Below are 22654 nucleotides of genomic sequence, written 5' to 3'. Positions count from 1 at the left end.
CTTGAATTCGAAGCTTTTATTTTGATAGGACAGTAGAAAGGAAAATCGGGGGAGAGTGAGGATGTTGTGAGATATTGTTCTGACGCAAGTCAGAGCAATATCTCATGCTGGGTCAAAGGCCAAATCAGTATAATTGAGTTTTAAAATGACTTTTTTAAATGGACAATGTAGGGGACTGTCTAGCATGCAAAGGTAACTCAGACAGTATTGCAGGGGTAAAGCAGCTCAGAGGTAAGGTGGGGTAAGATCATTTCAGGATTTAAAAACAACAAGTGAAGCCAGAATAGGTGTATAATTATAATAAAATGCATCCTTTATCAGGTAAATATTTTGAGGGCACTGGCTAGCAGGTGACTTTGTTGGTTTGTAGCTAATTATCTATTATTAAAATATATTTTAATAATTCCTGCATTTTTTCTGCTGTCACCTTTTCAGTTTTTCTAATTATCTTCTAAATATCCTTCTGTCAGCACAGAAATTGTGACGATGGCATCTTTGTTGTCCTCTCACACAACGTTAAACTACAGCTATGTAAAGAATTGTATTGTAAAGTGTCTTTTTTGTTCCCTGACCTGCTATTGTGGTTTTGATGCCAGTGAGAACCTTACATAAAATGTACTTTCAAGCTCGTGTGCACACACACACACGCAGTCGTGCACTCGCCTCAGCATTTCTGCCAAAAGCAGGCGTCTGCTCTGTTCACAGTAAATGATTTCTCATTTGTTGAGCTGTCAGTCAAGATGTGTCTGTCAAAAAAGAAACTAATTTCATGCTCGGCCTCTGTGAATCATAATGGCCTGAGAGCCGGGCTGAAATTGACTGTGTTTATAGGAGGAGATTCACAGAATAAAGGAAATGTGCCCTGAAAATAAATTCCCCCCCCCCTCGTATCTGTTATGTTTGCACAACAAATGAAAACAGGTAATGTGTCCAAAAAGGTGTGGTTGTCATAACAACATTTTTTGGTAGGTTTCCCCCCCCCCCCCCTTTTTTTTTTAAATAATAAAAAAAAACAGTGCCCCAAATCTATAGCAGAGCCCAGCTTAAAAAATACAGAAAACATTCACTCTGATGGATCCCCTCTATCTCCGTGGACAGAGAGAAATGTCATTAAATACCAAGGGCACGGGGATGTGGTATCTGGACTGCATTCTGTGGTGAGGTTTGAGATTTTAGGTGATAGCGATAGTGCGTGTGATGTGCTACAATAATTGTGTCTTATCTAAAATGGAGCATCTAGCTGTGTTGCCACTGGAAAGGATGCTAGTGAGGAGATGACTTAGGAAAGCACAGAAAATGCCCTATAATAGGGTGATTTTTAAATGATCTTTGTGTTGCATTATTTAACATGCTGAACATTCACATTTTCTCAGTAACACCCATGTATTTTTAGATTACTGCTTTCAAAGTATAAATACAACAATTTCAGTTGGGCATTTGATTCCTTATCAGCTAGGAGCTGTGTCTCCCCAATGGTTCCCAACCAAAAAGTAAAGTGTAAATGTAAAGTGCCTTATTTCTTTGTATGTCTAAAACAATCAAGATATACAGTGGTATTTTGTGAGTTCAGGCTGGTGGTTTAGATTGATTTTGTTCCATTTGGATAGAAGCAGGTTAGCTGTTTCACCCTGGTTGTAGTCATTATGCTAAGCTTTGCTAATGGCATGCTGGCTGTAGCTTCAGCCAAGGGACGACCTCCAGGGCTGAAAAATGAAGCCAGTGTGGGAGTGAAAAATCTGAAACTTCCTCTAATGGCCACTTCTCTGCTGGAGTAAGTCCTCATAGAGTCCAGTGTTAAAATGCCCAGCATTACAATGTAAAAAATAAGAATAAAATAAAAACAATTCTGGACAGTGTGGAATTTTTATATTACTCAAGCATTCAAATGGGCTTTAAGAGACCTAAATTTATAGTGGTTAGTTCAGGGCGTTTACATGGCACATGGGTAAAATTTTATAATCTAAAACAGCATAAAGCAGGAGTGGGCAATTAACTACCTAAATAAATAAATAAACTGTAAAAATAAATGTACATGCTTTTGAAAATGCATCTCAAACTTCAATGCTAGTATATCTTTGGTGGCTAGCGTGTTGAGCCGCCATTGTGGTTACAAAAAAGGGGGGAAAGAGTCAGTTGGAGTGAACGGAGATGAGGGGACTCTTCCGTTCAATGGTTCTGGCTATGACAAGCAAGAATTAACTTTCCTTTTAAGTTAACAGTAAATTATGACTTGCTAACCGTCGTGGTGGGCCTGATCTCTGATAACAATGAGACGGCCTACCTGAAGGAGATTAGGAATCTGGAGAACTGGTGCCAGAGGAACAACCTCCTTCTAAACGTTAGTAAGACAAAGGAGCTGATAGTGGACTTCAGCACTAAGCAGGAGAGGAACTACCAGACCCCGTCATCAACGAGTGCCCAGTGGAGAGAGTGGACAGCTTCAAATACCTCGGAGTTCACATCACGCAGGACCTGTCATGGTCCTGTCACATCAACACCGTGGTGAAAAAGGCCCGTCAGCGTCTCTACCACCTCAGACGCTTGAGAGACTTCCAACTGCCCTCCAAGGTGCTCAGGAACTTTTATTCGTGCACCATAGAGAGCATCCTGGCGGGAAACATCTTAACCTGGTTCGGGAACAGCACCATGCAGGACAGACGAGCTCTACAGAGGGTTGTGCGGTCAGCTGAGCGCACCATCCGCTCCGAGCTCCCTGACCTGCACTCAATCTACAGCAGGCGGTGCTGGACCAAAGCCAGGAAGATCGTGAAGGACCTCAGCCATCCCAACAACAGACTGTTCTCTCTGTTGAGGTCAGGAAAGCGATTCCGCTCCCTGAAGACCAACACAGAGAGACTGAGGAGGAGCTTCTTCCCGCAGGCAATACGGTCTCTCAATCACACCACCACACAGTACTGACCCACACATATAGTTCTTACACACACACTGGACTTTCTGGACATTGTTTTCACTTCATCACTTAAATCACTTTAAGCATATTTGCACTGCACAAGACATAATGTCGATTGCACAACACTGGTCACTATATTCTTCATTTCCAGTTAATACTTGTACAGCTGCTGTTATTGTGTATATATTTATTTATTTAGATTTCTTCATACATTCTTATATAGTTCTATACTGTGTATTGTGTATTTTGTTGTACAGTTATTTTATTTTCAACTTTAATTTATATATTTTATCTTATTCTTTCCCAGTTAAATTTACCCTTCATTCTAATTTGTGTTGTACAGTTATTTCATTTTTAACCTTAATTTATATTTCATTCCTTCCTAGTTAAATTTACCCTTTTTAATTTTTCATATTTATTTCCTATCTTATTCATAGCCTTTTCCTTTTTTTTTTTCTTTAGGTCATGAGCAGTTGTCCAAGCATTTCACTGCATATCGTACTGTGTATGACTGTGTACGTAACAAATAAAATTTGAATTTGAATTGAATTTGAACCAAGCTAGTCCGTAATAGCATTAGCTAACAGCTAATCGATTTTACCTTTTTCTTCAAATATGGTCTTAAATAGGCTACTAAAAAAATAATAATAATAATCTTGAAATCAATGGATGACATCACTTATCTAAATTGGATATATATGGTTAAATAGCCTTAATAGTAATTATTTCCTTTTAATAGATCATCCTCACAATTCTCCAGGGATCAGGAGGACAAAGGAAGACGGTATAAAAACATATTGATGCACATATTCTTGGTTCACATTTCTATACCGAGACCTTCAAATCTTCACAACATTGTCTGTGGTGTTTCCATTAACCATGAAATCAACATACTAACTTTTGTATTACTCCAGCAGTGAATATCTTGTCTTCTCTTTTGCACTCCTTCAGTAAATCATCACCATCAAGACTCAAGTGGACTTCAAGGCAGTGTGTACAAGAAAAAACGGTCACAAGTCGCAGCCACATGCAGTCATCGGGTGGGTAAGATTTGCTCCTCTTACCCAGAATGCACCCTGATCTAATTTTTGATTGGACTCTTTTCTAAAAGGATTTCACCATCTTTCATTCTCAGTTTAAATGCTCCAATCTCTCCCTGAAAATGTTTATGTATGATGTGGGAGAGGAGTGAAGCCATGCCTATTAAATTAGCACTGGGACATACATGTCTTTAATGCCTAGATAGGAGGTTTTCAAAGTAAAAGAAGAAAATACAGTAAGTCAAAGTCAAAGAAATGCTTATAATCAAGTGAACTAAATTAATTTCTTCTGATATACATTTTTTTTTAAAGTAAATATATACTGCATGTGAAGTAGCTTTACACTGAAGCCAAGTTTGAAATGACCAGCTTAAGCCTAAATCTCCAAAATAAATAAATAAATAAATAAAAAGATTAAGATAAGATTTTAAATGAATAGAGCAAAAACCACAAGGGGGAATTGTACATAATAATTCTAAGTTTGGATAATATTGGCTACCCTCCAGCTCAAAGTAAACTCAATACCCACTCTCCTTCCTTTTGTGGGTCATAGTTTTACACACACACCCCAGCACACATTCAAATAGGCCATTAATCTATTTGAAAGCGTGATGGATCCTTTCATACTTTTGTAAGATATCAGCAGTGACGATCTCATAAAAAGTCATTTAAGAAGACTCATGTCTTTTTCATTTGTCTCACATTTGTCACATAGTTTACATTTATAGCTGGCTTCAGGCCAACAGCTGACATGAATTCATGTTTGAATTCATATTTTCAGTAAGTCACATGCAAAGACAAAAAAAAAAAATCACTTACATGGTTGGAAAAATGATCAAAACGCTACTTGCTGCAGCTGCAGCATTGGATTAATAACTAGACCTGCTGAGTGTCAAATTGAGTCAGAGGGTGGATATTGTTGTCACGCTCAAATACTCCTCACCGCTGAGGGTTACACTGTGAACTGCAGCCTTTATGTGACTCGAGCCTTCACAATGATGCCATTCTTTTCAATCGCATTTTCCCTCCCATCTTTTTTAAACCAACTACTCACGTCTGTCAATTCCAATATTTCAATGAGACTTTAAAGTCAAAAGTCAAAGTCGAGTTTTTCTTTTTAAACGCATTGCCATGGTGACCAGGTTCAGCCAAAACATGTGGCTGCGACTTGTGGCCAGTTTTTCTCTGTGATTCTGGACGCAGCAGAATAAAAATGTCCTTTAATGAAAGCACTCAAGATAATGATGGAGCTGAGCACTGGCATTAACTTTGATGCTGGGAGCATGTTGATTGGGCTTGAGCTTCATGGAAATCGAGGACCTGAATATAACTTTCTTGTAATCCAACAGGCTGTGTATTGTTTTCCTTTGTATTTGCACGCAGATATGAAGACACGAGAAGCATGATATCTTACACCCTTGTTTCTGCGTCTATGTGCATCAAGCACATGTGCTTCTTTATTTTTAGAGCGGCTGACTTGCGCTGGGGTCAAGCAGGGTGTCAAAGGACTTCAGTGAGAAGGACATACCTTGAACATGCATCCATCACCCTCCAGCTGACAGCTGATCCGAACGCACACAGCGAGGACGGCCACAGCGCACGAAGGCATGTGCCTGTGTCACTATATGCTCAAATTCATCTGCAGGGATCTGCTTTTGAACAAAGCCCAACTATGTTAATGAAAGGGTCTACAGGGGGAAAGATTGGGGGATGATGCCTGATGATAGGCCCTGCTGCACACAGAGGTAGTGATGATTTGACATGTCAGAGGGTTACAAGATTTTCCTTTGACCTCTCAAACATTTAATCTTATTATAAGTGGCCATTATGTGGAAGCAGGTTTTTTAATAGAAGTGTTTATGGAAATACATTATCGTTGTTTCAAGGCTGTAAAAACACCAGCAGGTGTCTCAGTGTTGCAAAATATGACTTTTCTCTTTTAATTTCATCATACCGAAGCTGCCTTTAGGTAAAATGCACAACATTGAATTGATTTGTCTTTTATGTATGTTGTGCCAAATCACAAAAGCAGTCTTTATGGTAGTTTCTACTGGCATTGGCTTTATACTGTAAGGTAAGAAAACCCCAACAATCAGGAGACCCCATATAAGCAAGCACTTAGCAACTGTGGGAAGGAAAAACTCAATTTTACAGGAAGAAACCCCAGAAGAACCACACTCAGGGAGGTGCAGCCATCTGTTACAACTGGTTGGAGAGTAAGACATACTCATTCATTGCAGCCTTGAACTTTGACCTTCTTTTCTGCTCTACATATAGATGACACAGGCTTGAGGGTTAGCATGATCTCCAAAGTATGCTTGGTTGCATGTTACAAATTTCAATGCAATACAATAGGATATGGTCATGTTTTAACATGCTGCTTTTGAGTGCAGTATATTCGGATATGGTAAATCGTTTTGTGTATTGAAAGTCCATCTTTATTTTAAATGTCCTCAATGATGATATAAGATCTTTTATGAGTGCACTTCTGTATGACAGTCACACCGGCCTCTGTGAAAATAAAACAAATTAACTTGTAAAAGCAATTTGCAATGCAGAAAATACCACACTAATGAGACATTTCATTAGTTTTATTGTCTGCTCTTATTTCCACTTTTATAGAGCAAAGTCTCTGTCACGATTTAAAAGTTACATTTTTGACTACACACTATGATGTAGGCCACATGTATAAGACTATTGTATTTACATTTTATATATAAAGAAGGTGCTTATTCATGTAAATACAATTAATGAACATAACCAACTATTTCTACTACTCTGATATGATTCATAAATCCAACTAAAAGCTCAGGATATGCCCCCTATAAGCTCTTCTCTCTCAGTACACCATTAATCACAACCACTGGACAGGTTACCAGACTTCTGTTAAATAATAAAACAATGCAAATACAGCTGTTGGCCCCAAGTTTTGTTATGTAACTGTATACTGCTATAATGTAAGGGTTGTCTAATTGTCCTATGAAGACACATTAAACATCAAGTGTATAGTGTATTACTATGGTGTACCTTCTCTTATGGTTGTCTGATGTAAGCGTTACAGTTGTGCACATGTATTTGCTGATGTTTATGTTTACATTTGATTTATTCTTGACTTTGTATCTTGTAGGACAACTTGAGGAAAGTTTTTGTTGTGGTTGTGTAAAAAGATGGCTATACTGAGTTTGTTTGAATAAGGCCCTATTAAATAAAATCTGTTATCAGCCAATCAGTTAAGCTAATCAGTCACAGAGTAGAATAAGTAGAAATGTCTGGGGAAAAAAACGCTCTACACTTTCATTGAAATTCTTTGGGTTGCTTCATAAAGTAATAAGAGTAGCCCGCTCTTATTAACATTTTACATTTCAAACAGTCCCGTGCCACTGCTGCTCCAACCCTGTTTTCACGTCGACTGATTTCATATGGCCCTTTTTTCTTTTCCCTCACATCCTCGCGCGCAGTGATTCGGTATCTCTGTCGCGCAGGCGGCGGTGCCACAGCGCGCGCGCATTACCCTCGTGGTTTTATCTTTTCTGGACTCGGTCGCGGGACTGAAACGCCTGCTGCTGAGCTCGCGCTGTAATCTGTGACAGCTGGAAATGGACAGTAGCGACACAGGAGCTGTGCAACCGTCTTACACAGGTAGGAATGTTGTTTAAATGTTGTATTCCGAGGCTGTTTGTGTGTGAACGTCGCTTTGGACACCTGCGGACTGCGCTTTCATGTCGACTAAATGTTTCTACAGTGTCTTTCTTTTGCGTTTGATAGAAATGCATTTGCTATTTTTTCTATTTAAAATTATAGTAAGTAAGTAAGTAAGTAAGTAAGTAAGTAAGTAAGTAGTAGTTAAAACATTCTATATCAATTTAAAAAAACATGGATATTTTATTTCTTTTCCTGGTGGATAAGGGTTCCAGTTTTGTGTTTGGTTTGTCGGTGTGTATGAAAAAGTGCTAGTATTTGACAAAAAAAATCATGTTCTAACTTTTAAAATCTGAGTGTTTTGGAGGCACAAATATCACATGTATTAATTGTCGTTGGTTATAGTAGTTGCCTTAGTCATATTTAAGAAGAAATAATATCCTGACACATACCTGGTGGTGTTGATGGAGGTCAGAGGCATACCTGGGTTTGTGAATAAAGTTATTTAAACCCTGGAGCTCAGGGATTTTTTTTTAGGCATTTCGAGTGTCTCAGTGCACATCGCTGAATCCCTGTGTGTGTGTTTCATACCGTAGTTGTGTGTGTGCAGACCCTTAAGGATGTCGGCCACTATTCTGTGGAATAATTTTAACATTAAATGAAGATGTATATGAAAGAAAAAAGAGTCAACCCCATATGCGTCTTTTCTTCCTATGCCCTATGGCTATCCTATATTTGGAGCTAACCCAAATATGCTTTCTCTTTTCAAACTTTTTTCTTTTAGTACTAGCAGGTGTAGTGCAGGTGGTCCTGGCTCAATCATCTTTGAATAAGACTGAACCCCAAATCTAAAATCTCCATCTGTTAGTATATGTGGAGGGGCCAAAAACGCAAATCACTGTGGATGAAAGGTTCTGGAAAATACATGTGTTGTATTGTTTTCCCAAGATGAAAATTGAATTCGCTGATTACTGGCTGTTTTCTCAATCAGTGGACTCATTTTTTCTTGTGTGAAATACAAAAAAAACTAGTTTTCAAAATGCCATTTGCTGTTTTTTGTTTTTCATCCAAAGCATTATCACAAGTGGCGAATATTCATCTGCAGCTGACACCAAAACAGATGATTTTTATTTATTTATTTTTGAGTACTCCCTGTTAAATTTAGGGTCTAATCAAACGATAAACTTGCTGGCTCTATACTGACACGTGTGTGTGCTCATCGTGTCATTTACTGTGTTGAAACCTCAGCTGTGCTGCTTGAGGTTCACTTCAGTCTTCCTATAGATGTGAGCGTCTCACTCCATCATTACCGTGAGTGCGGCCCTGGCATACTCAGCTGCTGCTCAATTCAAGCAGAGTAGACACACTTAAACACCCAGCACTGGCCACATCATCACGTTCTGCATCCTCTTTCAGTGACCTTGCGCGCCTCCGTCCCCCTCTGCGTCAGCTTCAAACATAAATGGCTCCAAATGACGCTGCATCCCTGCCAAGCTCTGGCGAGGAGATGCTCTTTCCAACTGCATGGAAGCCAGTCATTTTCGCTGTGAACAAAAGGTCCTTGATTCATCAAATCCCACACCTTCTACTGCCCGCTCCCCTGAGTGATGCTGTAATTTTCACTAGCACTCCTCCGGTGTGAGGCTGGTAGAGTTTCTTTTTTTTAAACTTTTTTTTAACACCAAGTGCGATTCTGTTGGGTTCTTAGGTGTGTATACAGCTGGGCCAGACTCGCTCTCTCCAGTCTCAGCATGAAAGCAGTCATTTAGCTAAATTTGTATGTAGGTTAGTTCATCCAGAGACAAACTCAGTGCACATTATGTTAAATATACATGTGGGAAATGGACTGGCAGCAGTTTCTAATGACAAGCAGTACTTACAGTACAGAAAGGCAAAAGGGTAATTGTTATTCGATTTCTTTTAGAAAAGAAGAAAGTCTGAAATTATCATAAGGGTAATTTCAGTAATGAGGAGCAAAGGTAATGAGAAGTTTGGTAAGTTAGCAGCTTTTAAGACAATTCAACATATTATGGTGCAAGGCCTCCCAATGCAAAAGCCATTTGTGGAAGAGGGGAAAAGTGTTTTGCACAATAAATGTGGTAAGCTTGGAGAGAAGAGCTGCTCTTTAATTCACCTTTTGTTTGTCTTATATGATGGTAAACTCAATAATTTGGAGTTTTGGATCTTAATTGCTTAATTGAAATAATAATAAAAAGCTATTAATAAATAATTGAACTCATTATAAGCTAATTTTAACAAAACAACATGTGCAACTAGGGACAAATGCTGCTCTATGAATTTAATAGATGGGGTAAAGATTTTTTAGATTCCCACAGAATCTTCATTTCTTTGGTCTCTACCTGCACTGGCACCTCATCACTAGTGCATGTTTCCCCCTCGCTTCTTCAGGTTCAGATTAGCACCCCGTCTGTATATTCAAACCCAAGAGCATCTACCGAGACACCACATCTCTCACCATCCTGCACGGTGGAGAAAGGTCACATTCACAGATTGCTACCATTCCAAACATTGGTGATGAAGTTGAGTGACCAGCTTATCTCCCTACCCCCTTCTTTAACTTTTTCTCCTACCTCGGAGCTTTCTCTTCTGTACTTTGGCATTTGGCCGGCGCCATCTGTCTCAGTAAAAACCATCAGCTGTGAAATTGAGAATAATCATGTGGAACGAGATTGGGATGGGAGCAGCTTGAGCTCCAGCCCTTAGCTGTCAATGGACTCATGGCTCCTGCTGATAAAGTCCAACAAAGATTGAACACTCATCCACAAATCATTCTTTGTTGATATGTTGGCAATATTGCTTTTCTTTTTTCTTCCCGTTGGTGTGACAGAAGATTTTTTTAATGCAGGGAGACGCCACTCTCGGGCCTTTAGAGTCAGGGTGGTAAAATGAACAGTGTTTTTCCCTGTGCTGTAAACAGAGATTGATGAGATATCCCATTGGTACTCCTGAATACTATACAGCTGCCATGGGGTGTGGCTTTCCTAATGTGTTTTATGACTAATGGCTTTGACAGCCAACTGACAGGCAGAGCTCGCTGCCTTTATTTGAAGAGCCTCTGGAGCCTGAGAGTTAAAATGCAAATAAAGTAGGAGAAGACACTAGCATCAACATGAAACAGTTCCTCGTACACTCTAATGAAATGCATTAAAGCATATAAAAATGACTGGTGAGTAGCTACAACAGAGGTACTGTCAGAATACGGTGATGTGTAATTCCACAGTCTGGACTGAGAAACATCAGTCATCACAGAATATTTATAGTATAAAGTATGTAGTATAAAGTACATAAAAGAGCTTTTCAGAGAAAAAAAAAGTTAGGAGTATTGTGTTGATATTATTAACATGTCACCAAACTCCTTGTAAGGATAATGCGGTAAGAATATGACTCATAAAACCTTTTTGTTTTAATTAAATTATTTCAGTGCTTCTGACAATTTTTCCCCAATGAAACTAAATAATTAGGGCGTCAGGTCTATTTAAGAAACAAACATGGTTTCTTATTTTGACAATAAACATTAAGATAAAAAAAAAAATCCAAAATAATAACAAACAGACAAAGGTTAAATTGTCAATGCGAGAATTTTAATTTCAAAACATTTCAGCCATAGACAGTATAAATATGGATGACATCATTCACTGATTGTGGAGTGAGCATTCTGAAGCCTCAGCGTTAGCATGTTGACTATTTCAAGTTGTCAGCTATTGCTAACTAGTGTAGCTGGCAGGCTGCGGTCATAACTGACTGCATGGGTGCAATGCAGGGAGGTGTTGTGTGAAGCTGTGTGTCAACTGGAGGACAAGAAGACAGGACTGTTGGTATCAATACTACTGTAAGTCAATACCTAATGAGATAGTATTTTTTTTATTGCTACCAATTATTACCAATTGCTATCACAGTAACAAGTTTTTTAGCCTACTCTGTACATTGTCCAAATCTTGTAAAATATTTAAATAAACAAACAGAACCTTATTATTAGTCTAATTAAATAAGTAATTAATAAAAAGTAGGATACAATGTCACCATTACATTATGCTTTTGTTCAGAAGAGGTGCAAATAATGATTGGTTTTGTTAATAATCTTTTCAGATTTTCTCAGTAACGCTTAGAAAATAAAAAATTTTTGAAAAACTATTAATAATAACGAAATTAAACAACTGTTTTTTTAAAGCAGTTTTTTCTGTGAACTACATCTTAAGGATGTTTATAATTAAAGGGAGTATACATCAAATTGAAAGGTGAGTATTGTAGTAACATCATATAGTTTTTGCTGCTTTTGTTTGGAATTGCTTAAGAAAATTTAAACGGGGAGTACTAATGTGGAGAAAAGCGCTGTATGCAGTCCACATTGCCAAAGCCACAACACTATAGTCTATCAGCTGTGTGGCAGCCATTTTCTGCCCTGGATTTCATTGTTGCAGCGGCTGCTTGTGGTGTTAACACACATTCTCCCTGCAGATGTCCAATAGCAGCATGAAAAAAGACTGCAAATGTTTAAACAAAACACTTCTGTCTTCATTCGGTGTGACTAATCGCACAGAAAAAAAACCCTCTGTGAAGCATCGGTAATAATTTGAAATGGACTGTCGCTGAAATGACTAACCACAGTTATCGTCAAAACGAAGCTTCCACTAGCAAATTGCAGGTGCAGTCTACACCTTATCACAATAGACTCACAATAGATTGCTCTTCCCAACCCCCAACCCCCCTCCCATCCGAGCCTGCTTTTCCTCAGACCCTCCGAAATGGATTTCTGCTTAAATCTCCCATCAAAGACGTAATGGCTCTTTGGCTGTGTCATTACAAATCAGATGACAGTCTCCTTCACAGACTGGCAGCTTAAACCTGCCTCTGGACTGATAACAGTGATCTTTATTTGGCTGCTCAGAGGTGAAGACAGGGCAGAGCCACCTCCCCGATTGTCGAGCGAACCCCATAACAAATTTCTATCTGGGTGAAAATGCAGTCCTTCAGAGCTTGTACAAAATGTCAAAACACCCACAAATGATCGATAGAAGGCACATTATGACAACAAGGTGGTCAATACTCTTGTGATAAACTGAAAGCTGAAAAAAGATAAACCCTGTGCTTACGATGAAGTCAAATGGTCGGTACATCTTAAATTGTTTGCAGCTCATATAGAGCATTACCACATGTATACTATGGTATGCATTTTCTTGCATGTGGCTGGATCATCTGCTTCCCTGGTGTTTAAAAAAAATTGAATCGCTGTCAGAAACATTCACTGAAAAACAAGGTGCAAACTTTCCTCTTTTTCACATGGAGCAGGCTAGTTTTTAACAAAAATGCCTCCTGTCATCATGTCATGTAATCACATGGCAAGGTGTACACAGAAAGTGTGAATAGTGATTTCTTAGCGTCCCCTCCTTGTTTTTGAAAGCAAACACGCTGCTGCCGCAGTGCTTAAAAAATGTTCTTTGAGCAATTTTGCCTCCACATGCACCTTTTATTTCCATTTAAAAACACAAACATGTGTTTCTAGACGCAAACGGAGCCAAATGTTAAACCAGCTCAGATGGATAGTAGCTCCTCGAGTCCCCTTCATCTGGACAGAGGGATGCACAGACATATTAAGGGCTGTGTGGGAAGTTGAATTTTCGCACGGCCCATTACCTCTCCATTCCCCCGTGGCTGCATTGCAGGTACAGATTCAGCACAGCAAGAAGCTGTGTGAAAACGCTTTTCTTTGTGTGTGTGTGTGTGTGTGTGTGTGTGTGTGTGTGTGTGTGTGTGTGTGTGTGTGTGTGTGTGTGTGTGTGTGTGTGTGTGCTTTGTGTATATGTGGGTGTTTACGCCCATATGTGTGTGATGACAGAAATTATTCTTCATAATGGGCTGAAGGTCATTCACAAGAAAGACTGGTCTCCATGTTTGAATAATTTTGCACCATTTAATCCATAAAAGGTTACACTTGGTCATGTTGCCGATCGTCACATAAAATTCATCAGGATGTGGCCTTCAGTTGACTTTTTACTAAAACTGTGTGGATTTTGGTTACATTTTATTTATATAATGCTAGATCACAACAAGAGTCAGATTTTTTGTTTTCAGTACCGATATTGGTATAGTCCAGTTTTTAGTGTCATGGTTTAATTCAGAGTTAATAATCTGTTGAATTAACAGTAAATGACAAAAATTTATATTTAATCTAACTGCAGCTAGCTGTGTTATGTTGCAGTTGCAGGTTAGACCTGAGATTTGAAGTTTAAGACAGTGTATTGATTGGGTAGTTTTCAGGTTTACTGGAATTGGCTGTGGCTAAGTTGGCCTGTGGCACACAAATCATTCACAAATATTTTGCAGAGCTAATTCCCAAGGTTCCCAAGTTCCTGCCTGAATTGAATGACAACATGAAACAAACCTTGAGTTTATGTGTTGGTGTGTGTCCTTGTGGGGGAGCACATTTGTTGATGAAATACAAATGTTACTGACTACTCCTACGTGCAGAGCAGTGTCGTTGGTTTGTCTTCTTATACTGTAGTTCTCAGAACTAAACCCCAGTTACCAGTGTGGGAAATTGAACTTAAAGAATAAACATGAAATGCATTTTCTCCTTTTGTGTTTCTTACTTACATCACGTTTTGTGTGTGTGTGTGTCTACGTGTGTGTTTTTGTCACTACACTGTAAGCTGGGATAATTACTAAAGGCACCATCTGACCAAACAGCTTGATTTTAGGTATTGTCATGTCTAAGATTCTCTATAGTTCAGCTCAGAATCGACTACATTTTTGCTGTCATACATTCTCTGCAGTCCCTCTGTGCTGTTTTACTGTATGTGTGTGTGTGTGTGTGTGTGTGTGTGTGTGTGGCAGTGAATGGACAGAGCGAAGACAATGTTAGATGAGCTGACAACAAATCGTTATGTTACTGTAAGTGCAATTAAAGCTGCTGATAGTAGTGAAGCTAGTCCTGGCCAGAGCACTTGGAGCCCTCCTGCTGATAATGTTACAGCTGCACCCCCCCTCTTACATGCACAGGGGGACATGACTTGATCCAACACTCCTCCTGGCATTACAAGGCCAATATTGGTAGGGTTAGATGCAAGAGTAAACACTCTGTACAACCTTGTAGCACTCAATCAGACTCAATTTTTATGGTAAATTGAACTGTTTTTTATGGTGCTTTTCTAATCTTACTAACTACTTAGAGTGCTTTTACAATACAAACCACCTTCACTCATACAAACACATTTATAAAGGCTTTCTCTATCAAGCACAGACACAGTTATGGACCTCTAAGGGGCAAATTGTGACTCACTATCTTGCCTAAGGAAACTTGGACATGCGGACTATACGAGTTGGGATCAAACCATGCTGTATCTCTGAATGTATTTGTATGGAATGACCAAACTAAGCAAAACACAATAAAGAGAAAAAGCAGATAAGGAAAATTGCCACCGTTGTTCTAGCTTTGGCCTGTCCAGATCCTCAACGCAGTCTGCAGATGTGTTTTTAGTCTAGTTGGTACATTTATCCTTTCTATAGGAATGCACGAGGACAGCCTCTGCTCTATACAGCCTGACAAAATATAGGCTTTGAATAATCGTGTTAATGAGAAAATGCCCCGGCCTTACAACTCTTGTAGTTGTAGTAGATTCAGTCGGAAAATAAAGCTGATGAAATTTTTGCCAAGGAGGTAGCACTTCATCCATTTGAAATAGGGCTGAACGATATATCGCATTTGCGATAATATCGCGACATGATCAAGTGCAATTTTCTAACCGCAAAGGCTGCGATTATACTGCGATTATATTATACAATTCATGGGCTGCATCCTCCTGAGGCCGCATTTGTAGACCGATTACGTCACAGCGACGCGCCGAAGGCTGTCCAAATTACTACCATATCCCAGAATTCATAGCGCGGCCCAGCCAAACTCCAGTTTCCAGCAATGGCGGCCGCTACTAAGTTTTAAAATTACTCATACTAATCTTTCTGGGTCACAAAATAAACTTTTAACATATTTTCAGGCGAGAAAGTAGTTGTGTAAACATCAAATATCTGCTCGGTTTATCAAGATATCCCATATTTGCAAAAGTGCTTCGACGTTTTCAGAGGCGTCTGCTACCCACCAGCTCGACAGCTAGCCGGGAGCTCGAGGGTTACTGATGCGGCCGAGAACGGCACAACTCCCGGCACATCATTTTCAGATCACCGCGGAGTTTCGCTGCTCGGGTTAAACGTAATATATAAGTCACTTAGACAACCTAAAAATGTTATTGTTGGGCTTTTTTCAGTGTTTTGTTTGTTCGTGAGTAAATCGGTTTGGCTGAGATTAAAGTTATTAGATTAGATAAAATAAAACTTTATTAATCCCCCGGGTGGGTTCCTCCTTGGTTTTCACACAGCTGACTAAACGTCAAACAGAAAACTTATTAAACAGAAGTATGAGACAGTCGAGAATTTACACCAGTGTCTGGTTATATTTTAGATAGCAAGAAGCAGACGGCCGAGTTTATTAAACTCCACCGAGACAGCGGTGACGCTAATCAGAACTAGACCGTCCAATTTCACGCCTTTAAATTTTAAAGGCGTGTTTGTGTGTGTGTTTATACAATTGCTATTATGTTTGCACTTTATGTGTAATGTTACTGACTGCAGAGATCAGTAAGATGTGTGTATTTTTTATTTATTAGTTTTATTTATTTAATATTATTTTTTAATTGAATGACTGTCTAGTAGTTCACAGATGTCGAAAAACTGAGTGTGGTAAAGCCACTGATTTTTTTTATGTATATTTCTGCAATCTGCACATTGTACTGACTTTCATTTTAATGTTTACACCAGGGTTCCTTGTCAGCACTTTATGCTCAGATGTTTGTAAGCTAAAAATAAACTATTGTGTATGTTCAAATATACTGTTGTGATTGAAGAAGTTAAATAAAAATGTCAGTCATCAATTCATGCATCACCTCATGTCATCATAACAGAGGTCTGTCTTCCAGGAAAGAACAGTTTAAAATTAATGTAATATAGTATTGGCCATACTATATGATGTATTGCTTGTCTTTGTTTAATAATACAGAAGACAAATACCTTAAAAAATAATCGCATATCGCATCGCAATCGCAATATTGGGGCAAAAAATCGCAATTAGATTATTTTCCATAATCGTTCAGCCCTAATTTGAAACATTTTCGGTCTTTGCTGTTTCTCCTGAGATCAAAGGGCTTTTGCTTCTCGCCTGACTTGTCATGCAGCTTCTTATACTGAAATAATTTTGCTCTTTGTTCCTCTATTAAATGCCGTGTTATATTCTCTCCAATGGCTATTGCTACTGTGCACAAAAGACCACTCAAGCAGCCAAAATTAAATGGCCGTTAATTGAAAGAGGGCATGTCTCTGCTGCTCGGGCTGTCTGGTTTCAATCATGACTGAATCATAGAGAGTTGATAGTGAAGCTCTTGGGCTGTTATGTCTACTAAGTTATGATCATTAGGCTCATGTGACTCAATTTCATGATGATAAATTACTCTTGTTTACAGGTTTTATGGAGTGAATAGTAGAGGAAGAATGCTTTGCACTCTACTGCTCAATCTCATGTGGAGAATTTAGCTCAGGTGACAGATGAATATTTCAGAGTAACAGCTGATGAACATGTTTCATAACGTAAGTGGTCACAGTTACATGGTCAAGGCAATTTTTTGAAAATTATTTGGTTGCAGTGATCAGTTCAGAGTCATTTATGAAAAAGAAATCTGTAATTTATCTTGAATTATCATCTATAATTAATAAAGTAGCAACTAATAGGTAACGTGTTGCGTGCTCAGTCTTAACAAATACAACACAAACTGCATATGGGAGCAGGCACAGACTGGATACATTAACACTAGCATCCCCAGGCTTCTACCTTTCTACCTATAAAACCCGAGAGCAGTCAAATGGTGGAAGTGGAAGCTAAATTGGCTAAATTGACCGCGGAGTCATCATTTTGCGTTTCTACCTTTAAAAGCCGGAGAGCAGTCAGTCAAATGCTGGAGTCGTTCATATGTATATTAGGTCGTTACCTAGGAATTCTGGAGGGAGGGGAGTGGGGGTGAGTGATTGAGGGGGTGGGGGAGTGGAGTGTTTCAGTTTGCCATCTTAGGGAGAAATCAACACATGTCCTTTGTATGTCCTTTGTTGCTGACATTTATTGATGAAAACAGTACAAAAAACCAACCATTTGTACACATATTTACAAATAATGATAAAAAGTGAGTGAGTACATTTCAACATTTTCAGCAATCACTCACAATCCTGGCACTGCCACGGTATCTGTCGTCTGCATTTACCACATGTGTACCTGTAGCAGTGAACACATCGCACAGTGGCCTGATTTTTTTTGCATCTGTGTACTTGGATTTTAGGTCGCAAGCCACCCAAAACTTGCTCCATGCACCACTCAGCAGGCCATTTGTAAATATGTGTACAAATGGTTGGTTTTTTGTACTGTTTTTATCAATAAATGTCAGCAACAAAGGACATACACCCATGTGTTGATTTCTCCCTAAGATGGCAAACTGAAACACTCCAAGTTGGTGACTTTTGGAGATTTGTTTCCCTGGATGATTGAGAATGCATCAAGATGAAACACAAAAGGAAGCTCACCGCTTTTAGCAGCTCCCCCACCCCCTCAATCACTCAGTGAGTGATTGAGGGGGTGGGGGAGTGGAGTGTTGCATGATGTCTTGGAAGCGGTTTCGTGCCATAGTTCCAATTATCTGTGGGTTTCCCAGGTTTGCTGACCAGCAGTCATTTACCGATGGAACCCTGTAAACCCCCCGCAAGATGACAATTGCAATAAATGCCATTAGTTCAGGGAGGTCCATGAACCAATGAACATGCTCCATGCACCACTCAGCAGGCCATTTGTAAATATGTGTACAAATGGTTGGTTTTTTGTACTGTTTTCATCAATAAATGTCAGCAACAAAGGACATACACCCATGTGTGTTGATTTCTCCCTAAGACGGCAAACTGAAACACTCCAAGTTGGTGACTTTTGGAGATTTGTTTCCCTGGATGATTGAGAATGCATCAAGATGAAACACAAAAGGAAGCTCACCGCTTTTAGCAGCTCCCCCACCCCCTCAATCACTCAGTGAGTGATTGAGGGGGTGGGGGAGTGGAGTGTTTCAGTGTTTCAGTTTGCCATCTTAGGGAGAAATCAACACATGTCCTTTGTATGTCCTTTGTTGCTGACATTTATTGATAAAAACAGTACAAAAAACCAACCATTTGTACACATATTTACAAATGGCCTGCTGAGTGGTGCATGGAGCATGTTCATTGGTTCATGGACCTCCCTGAACTAATGGCATTTATGGCAGCAACAAAAGCGGTGAGCTTCCTTTTGTGTTTCATCTTGATGCATTCTCAATCATCCAGGGAAACAAATCTCCAAAAGTCACCAACTTGGAGTGTTTCAGTTTGCCATCTTAGGGAGAAATCAACACACATGGGTGTATGTCCTTTGTTGCTGACATTTATTGATGAAAACAGTACAAAAAACCAACCATTTGTACACATATTTACAAATGGCCTGCTGAGTGGTGCATGGAGCATGTTCATTGGTTCATGGACCTCCCTGAACTAATGGCATTTATTGCAATTGTCATCTTGCGGGGGGTTTACAGGGTTCCATCGGTAAATGACTGCTGGTCAGCAAACCTGGGAAACCCACAGATAATTGGAACTATGGCACGAAACCGCTTCCAAGACATCATGCAACACTCCACTCCCCCACCCCCTCAATCACTCACCCCCACTCCCCTCCCTCCAGAATTCCTAGGTAACGACCTAATATACATATGAACGACTCCAGCATTTGACTGACTGCTCTCCGGCTTTTAAAGGTAGAAACGCAAAATGATGACTCCGCAGGGGTCTAAGGTAGAAAACCAAAATGACTGCTCTCCGGGGGTCTAAAAACCACCAAAATTACCTGCCTTTTCAGTGACACATATACGCATGGACAACTTAGCCAAATGAGTAGATGTAAGAGTGTATGCCTGACAATGCAACTGTGTTGGGGGTTTTCTCACTGACCTTTCTTACATTAATGAAAATAACATCAAGCAAACCTACTCAGTGTGGTCTCCTAGTTAGGACTGAGCAAAAATGCAATGTTTCATAAATACTTCAGCATTATTTCATTGGGTTTTAGAGGTAGGTGAACACCTTTACCTCAACTGGCTTACGCCTCTTAGACTTTTCGTAAACATAATTTTTTAGACCAAACTTGTGAGACTTTTAAAGTTCTATAAAATGAGAAAAGTGAGATCTAATGGTGCAAAGGGTTAAGCCCATAGCTGTCATCTGGAATGATGGCATTACAATCACATGTGAATCCAAAACAGTGACTTGTTCTTAGCTCCTATGTATTCTTTTTGTTTTTCTGTATGGTTTTTCTCACTTTGAGTAGATTTCCCCTACTGGGCTCATCACATTATATGAGCAACATACTAAGCCGCATACAGATAACAACTACAGGAGTTCTCGGCACACAGTTTTTATGCTGATGTTAATGCCAGAGGAGGTGCTGCAATTACTGAGTCAGCAGAGGCAAGGCAAGGCAAGTTTATTTATATAGCACAATTCAACAACAAGGTGATTCAAAGTGCTTTACAGAGACATTAAAAAACAAAAACAAATAAAAAGCATGTTTTAAAATTGATTAAAAAACAGTAGATAAAATCAGAACAGTAGATAAAATCAGAACAGTAGATAAAATCAGTAGTTAAAATGTAAGTTTTGAAATTTAAGCTTAAAAGTGTGGATTTGGTGTTTTATTCAAATGCAGCTGAGAATAGGTGAGTCTTCAACCTGGATTTAAATAAACTGAGTGTTTCAGCTGATCTGAGGCTTTCTGGGAGTTTGTTCCAGATATAAGGAGCATAAAAGCTGAATGCAGCTTCTCCGTGTCTGGTTCTGACTCTGGGAACTGATAAAAAACCGGATCCAGATGACCTGAGGGATCTGGAAGGTTCATACTGGGTCAGGAGGTCACTGATGTATTTTGGTCCTAAACCATTCAGAGCTATCTATCAAGTCTATCCTTTGACAGACAGGCAGCCACTGTAAAGACCTCAGAGCTGGACTGATGTGGTCCACTTTTTTGGTTTTAGTGAGGACTCGAGCAGCAGAGTTCTGAATTCACGCACGATGCCCCTCAGAAACTTGGCAGTCTGTAACTTTATGTGGTCTCGCACTTAGCTGTGTTGCTTTGTGTCTTAAACACTTAAATTCTGTAATAATACCATTTATGATTGATCAGAAATATATTTTTTCCCATGTTGCAACAGTCACACCCTACACTACCACACTCGTATTCAGTGAGCTCTGAAGATCCACTCATTTTTTTTCACTAATGTTTGTAATGACAGACTGCATGGCTAAGTAGCGCGGATCAAAACACCTGAATTCAAATATTAAGAGGTGTGGCCCAATACTTTTTGTCAGCAGGTGAAATCTGCAGATGATATCAGAACATTCAGGGCTAAGCCCTGGGGCAGAACTGCCACATTTGTAAATGTAGCTTATTCTAGTAATCATAATCCTCTGGTAAGCACAATTATTGACTTATTCATCAATTAAAGCCATGAATGACATTGTGTTTGCTATATTGTATCAGCCTATTTAGAGAATGTGATTAAAACTAGATTTAGCTAGCTGGTTTATTTGTCAGAATGAACAAGTCTAGACGAGTTTCCTAACCAGACAGCATTAATGGGATAACAGGATCATTCAGCGAATCAAACCCATTTTACCTAGGGAGTGCTTCTAATTAAAAGTCAATCCAATTTGGTCTGTCAGGCTTCCAGCATGAGTCAACACAGATAGTAACTTGGAGGATGGATGATTAGAGCAGAAAGGGAACAGTGATCTTATCTGCAGTCATCTGTCAACATTGGACAGTGGGCTCTAGAAATTAAACACTGCTCAATTCCTGCAGTCTGCGTTTAGATTTACATCATCCATTCTAGCCGATGACTCAAGGTTATTTAACCTAAAGTTTGGCTGGATAGTTATTTATGCAGGTAGCTATTTTGTTCATTTATTTTGATGGTGGTTATGGATTCGCCAGTCAAATCTGATAAAAGCAACTTCAAAAGTTTGGTAATTTTTACCCTAAAAGAAAGTTTTAAAAAGCCACCAACCACCATCTTTGCTTTGCTGAAATTAGTCTTATAGAATCTCTGATATTACAAATTATTTACATTATAAACTCTAATTTGCTACTTCTGTGCCAACTGCTGCACATTTGATTAGCACTTGGATTTTTTTTTATCCATCTTATTTTATGTTCATTTTTTGTAAGTTATAACATACAGGCTATTTAATAATAGTTTAAATTAAATGCCTATGACATTCAGATCTACTTTGAGTTAAATGATGACCTAGCTTTGTCCTTGAATTTTTTTCGAGAGTGCATGTGTGAGGTCAAGCAATGGCTCCTGGCAAATACTCTTATCCTCAATGATAAGAAAACTGAAATTGTGGTCTTTGGCAGTAACGCTCTCCGTGCCAAACTTCGTGATGCTTTTGGTTTTCTCACTAGTTCCTTTTCCGACACTATTAGGAATCTGGGCGTGTTACTTGACAGCTCTTTTAAACTTGATAAACAAGTGTCTGCTGTTGTTAGATCCAGTTTTTACCAACTCCGCCTTATTTCTAAGGCCAGGCAGTATATCCCACATAAAGACCTGGAAAAGCTCATCCATGCCTTTGTAACTTCGAGACTGGATTACTGCAATTCACTCTATTTTGGTCTCCACTCTGCCCTCCTTCATAGATTACAGACAGTCCAAAATGCTGCTGCACGCATTCTAACCAAAACTAGGAAGTTTGCCCACATTACTCCCGTCCTAGCTGATTTGCACTGGTTGCCTGTGAAATACCGTATCCAATTTAAAATTCTGCTGTTTACTTTTAAAATCACTAACAACATAGCACCGAGCTATCTTAAGGAACTCCTAGGCTCATATGTTCCTGCTAGGGCTTTAAGATCATCCTCACAGTTACTGTTGGTGCAGCCTAGATC

General features: G+C 39.2%; 2 protein-coding genes across 7 annotated transcripts in view; both read left to right on the top strand.

Moving 5' to 3' along the window:
* Window positions 1-1941: 1941 nt before the first annotated feature.
* Window positions 1942-7068, top strand: LOC308391148 (uncharacterized protein; the record flags this gene model as incomplete). The annotated part of the gene is made up of 5 exons (XM_080873616.1): window positions 1942-1945; window positions 2384-2888; window positions 3651-3695; window positions 3863-3955; window positions 5396-7068. The coding sequence occupies 5 exons, from the start codon at window positions 1942-1944 to the stop codon at window positions 5466-5468; spliced, it is 720 nt and encodes a 239-aa protein (XP_080729742.1). The 3' UTR covers window positions 5469-7068.
* Window positions 7069-7447: 379 nt separating this feature from the next.
* LOC308390957 (zinc finger protein 385B-like) overlaps window positions 7448-22654 on the top strand; it is an 87272-nt gene continuing 72065 nt past the window's right edge. Inside the window, exon 1 of one of the 6 annotated variants that reach the window (XM_080873339.1) lies at window positions 7448-7590. In XM_080873339.1, the coding sequence (XP_080729465.1) occupies window positions 7548-7590 (43 nt within the window). In that variant the 5' untranslated portion in view covers window positions 7448-7547. The remainder of the gene's footprint in view (window positions 7591-22654) is intronic. The other 5 variants (XM_080873343.1, XM_080873340.1, XM_080873337.1 and 2 more) reach the window with 5 other exon arrangements.

This window comes from Rhamphochromis sp. 'chilingali', assembly GCF_963969265.1.
Source record: "Rhamphochromis sp. 'chilingali' genome assembly, chromosome: 22".
NCBI classification, from domain to species: Eukaryota; Metazoa; Chordata; class Actinopteri; order Cichliformes; family Cichlidae; genus Rhamphochromis; species Rhamphochromis sp. 'chilingali'.
Note: the sequence above shows the minus strand (reverse complement) of the source record. Positions and strands in the feature narration are given on the sequence as shown.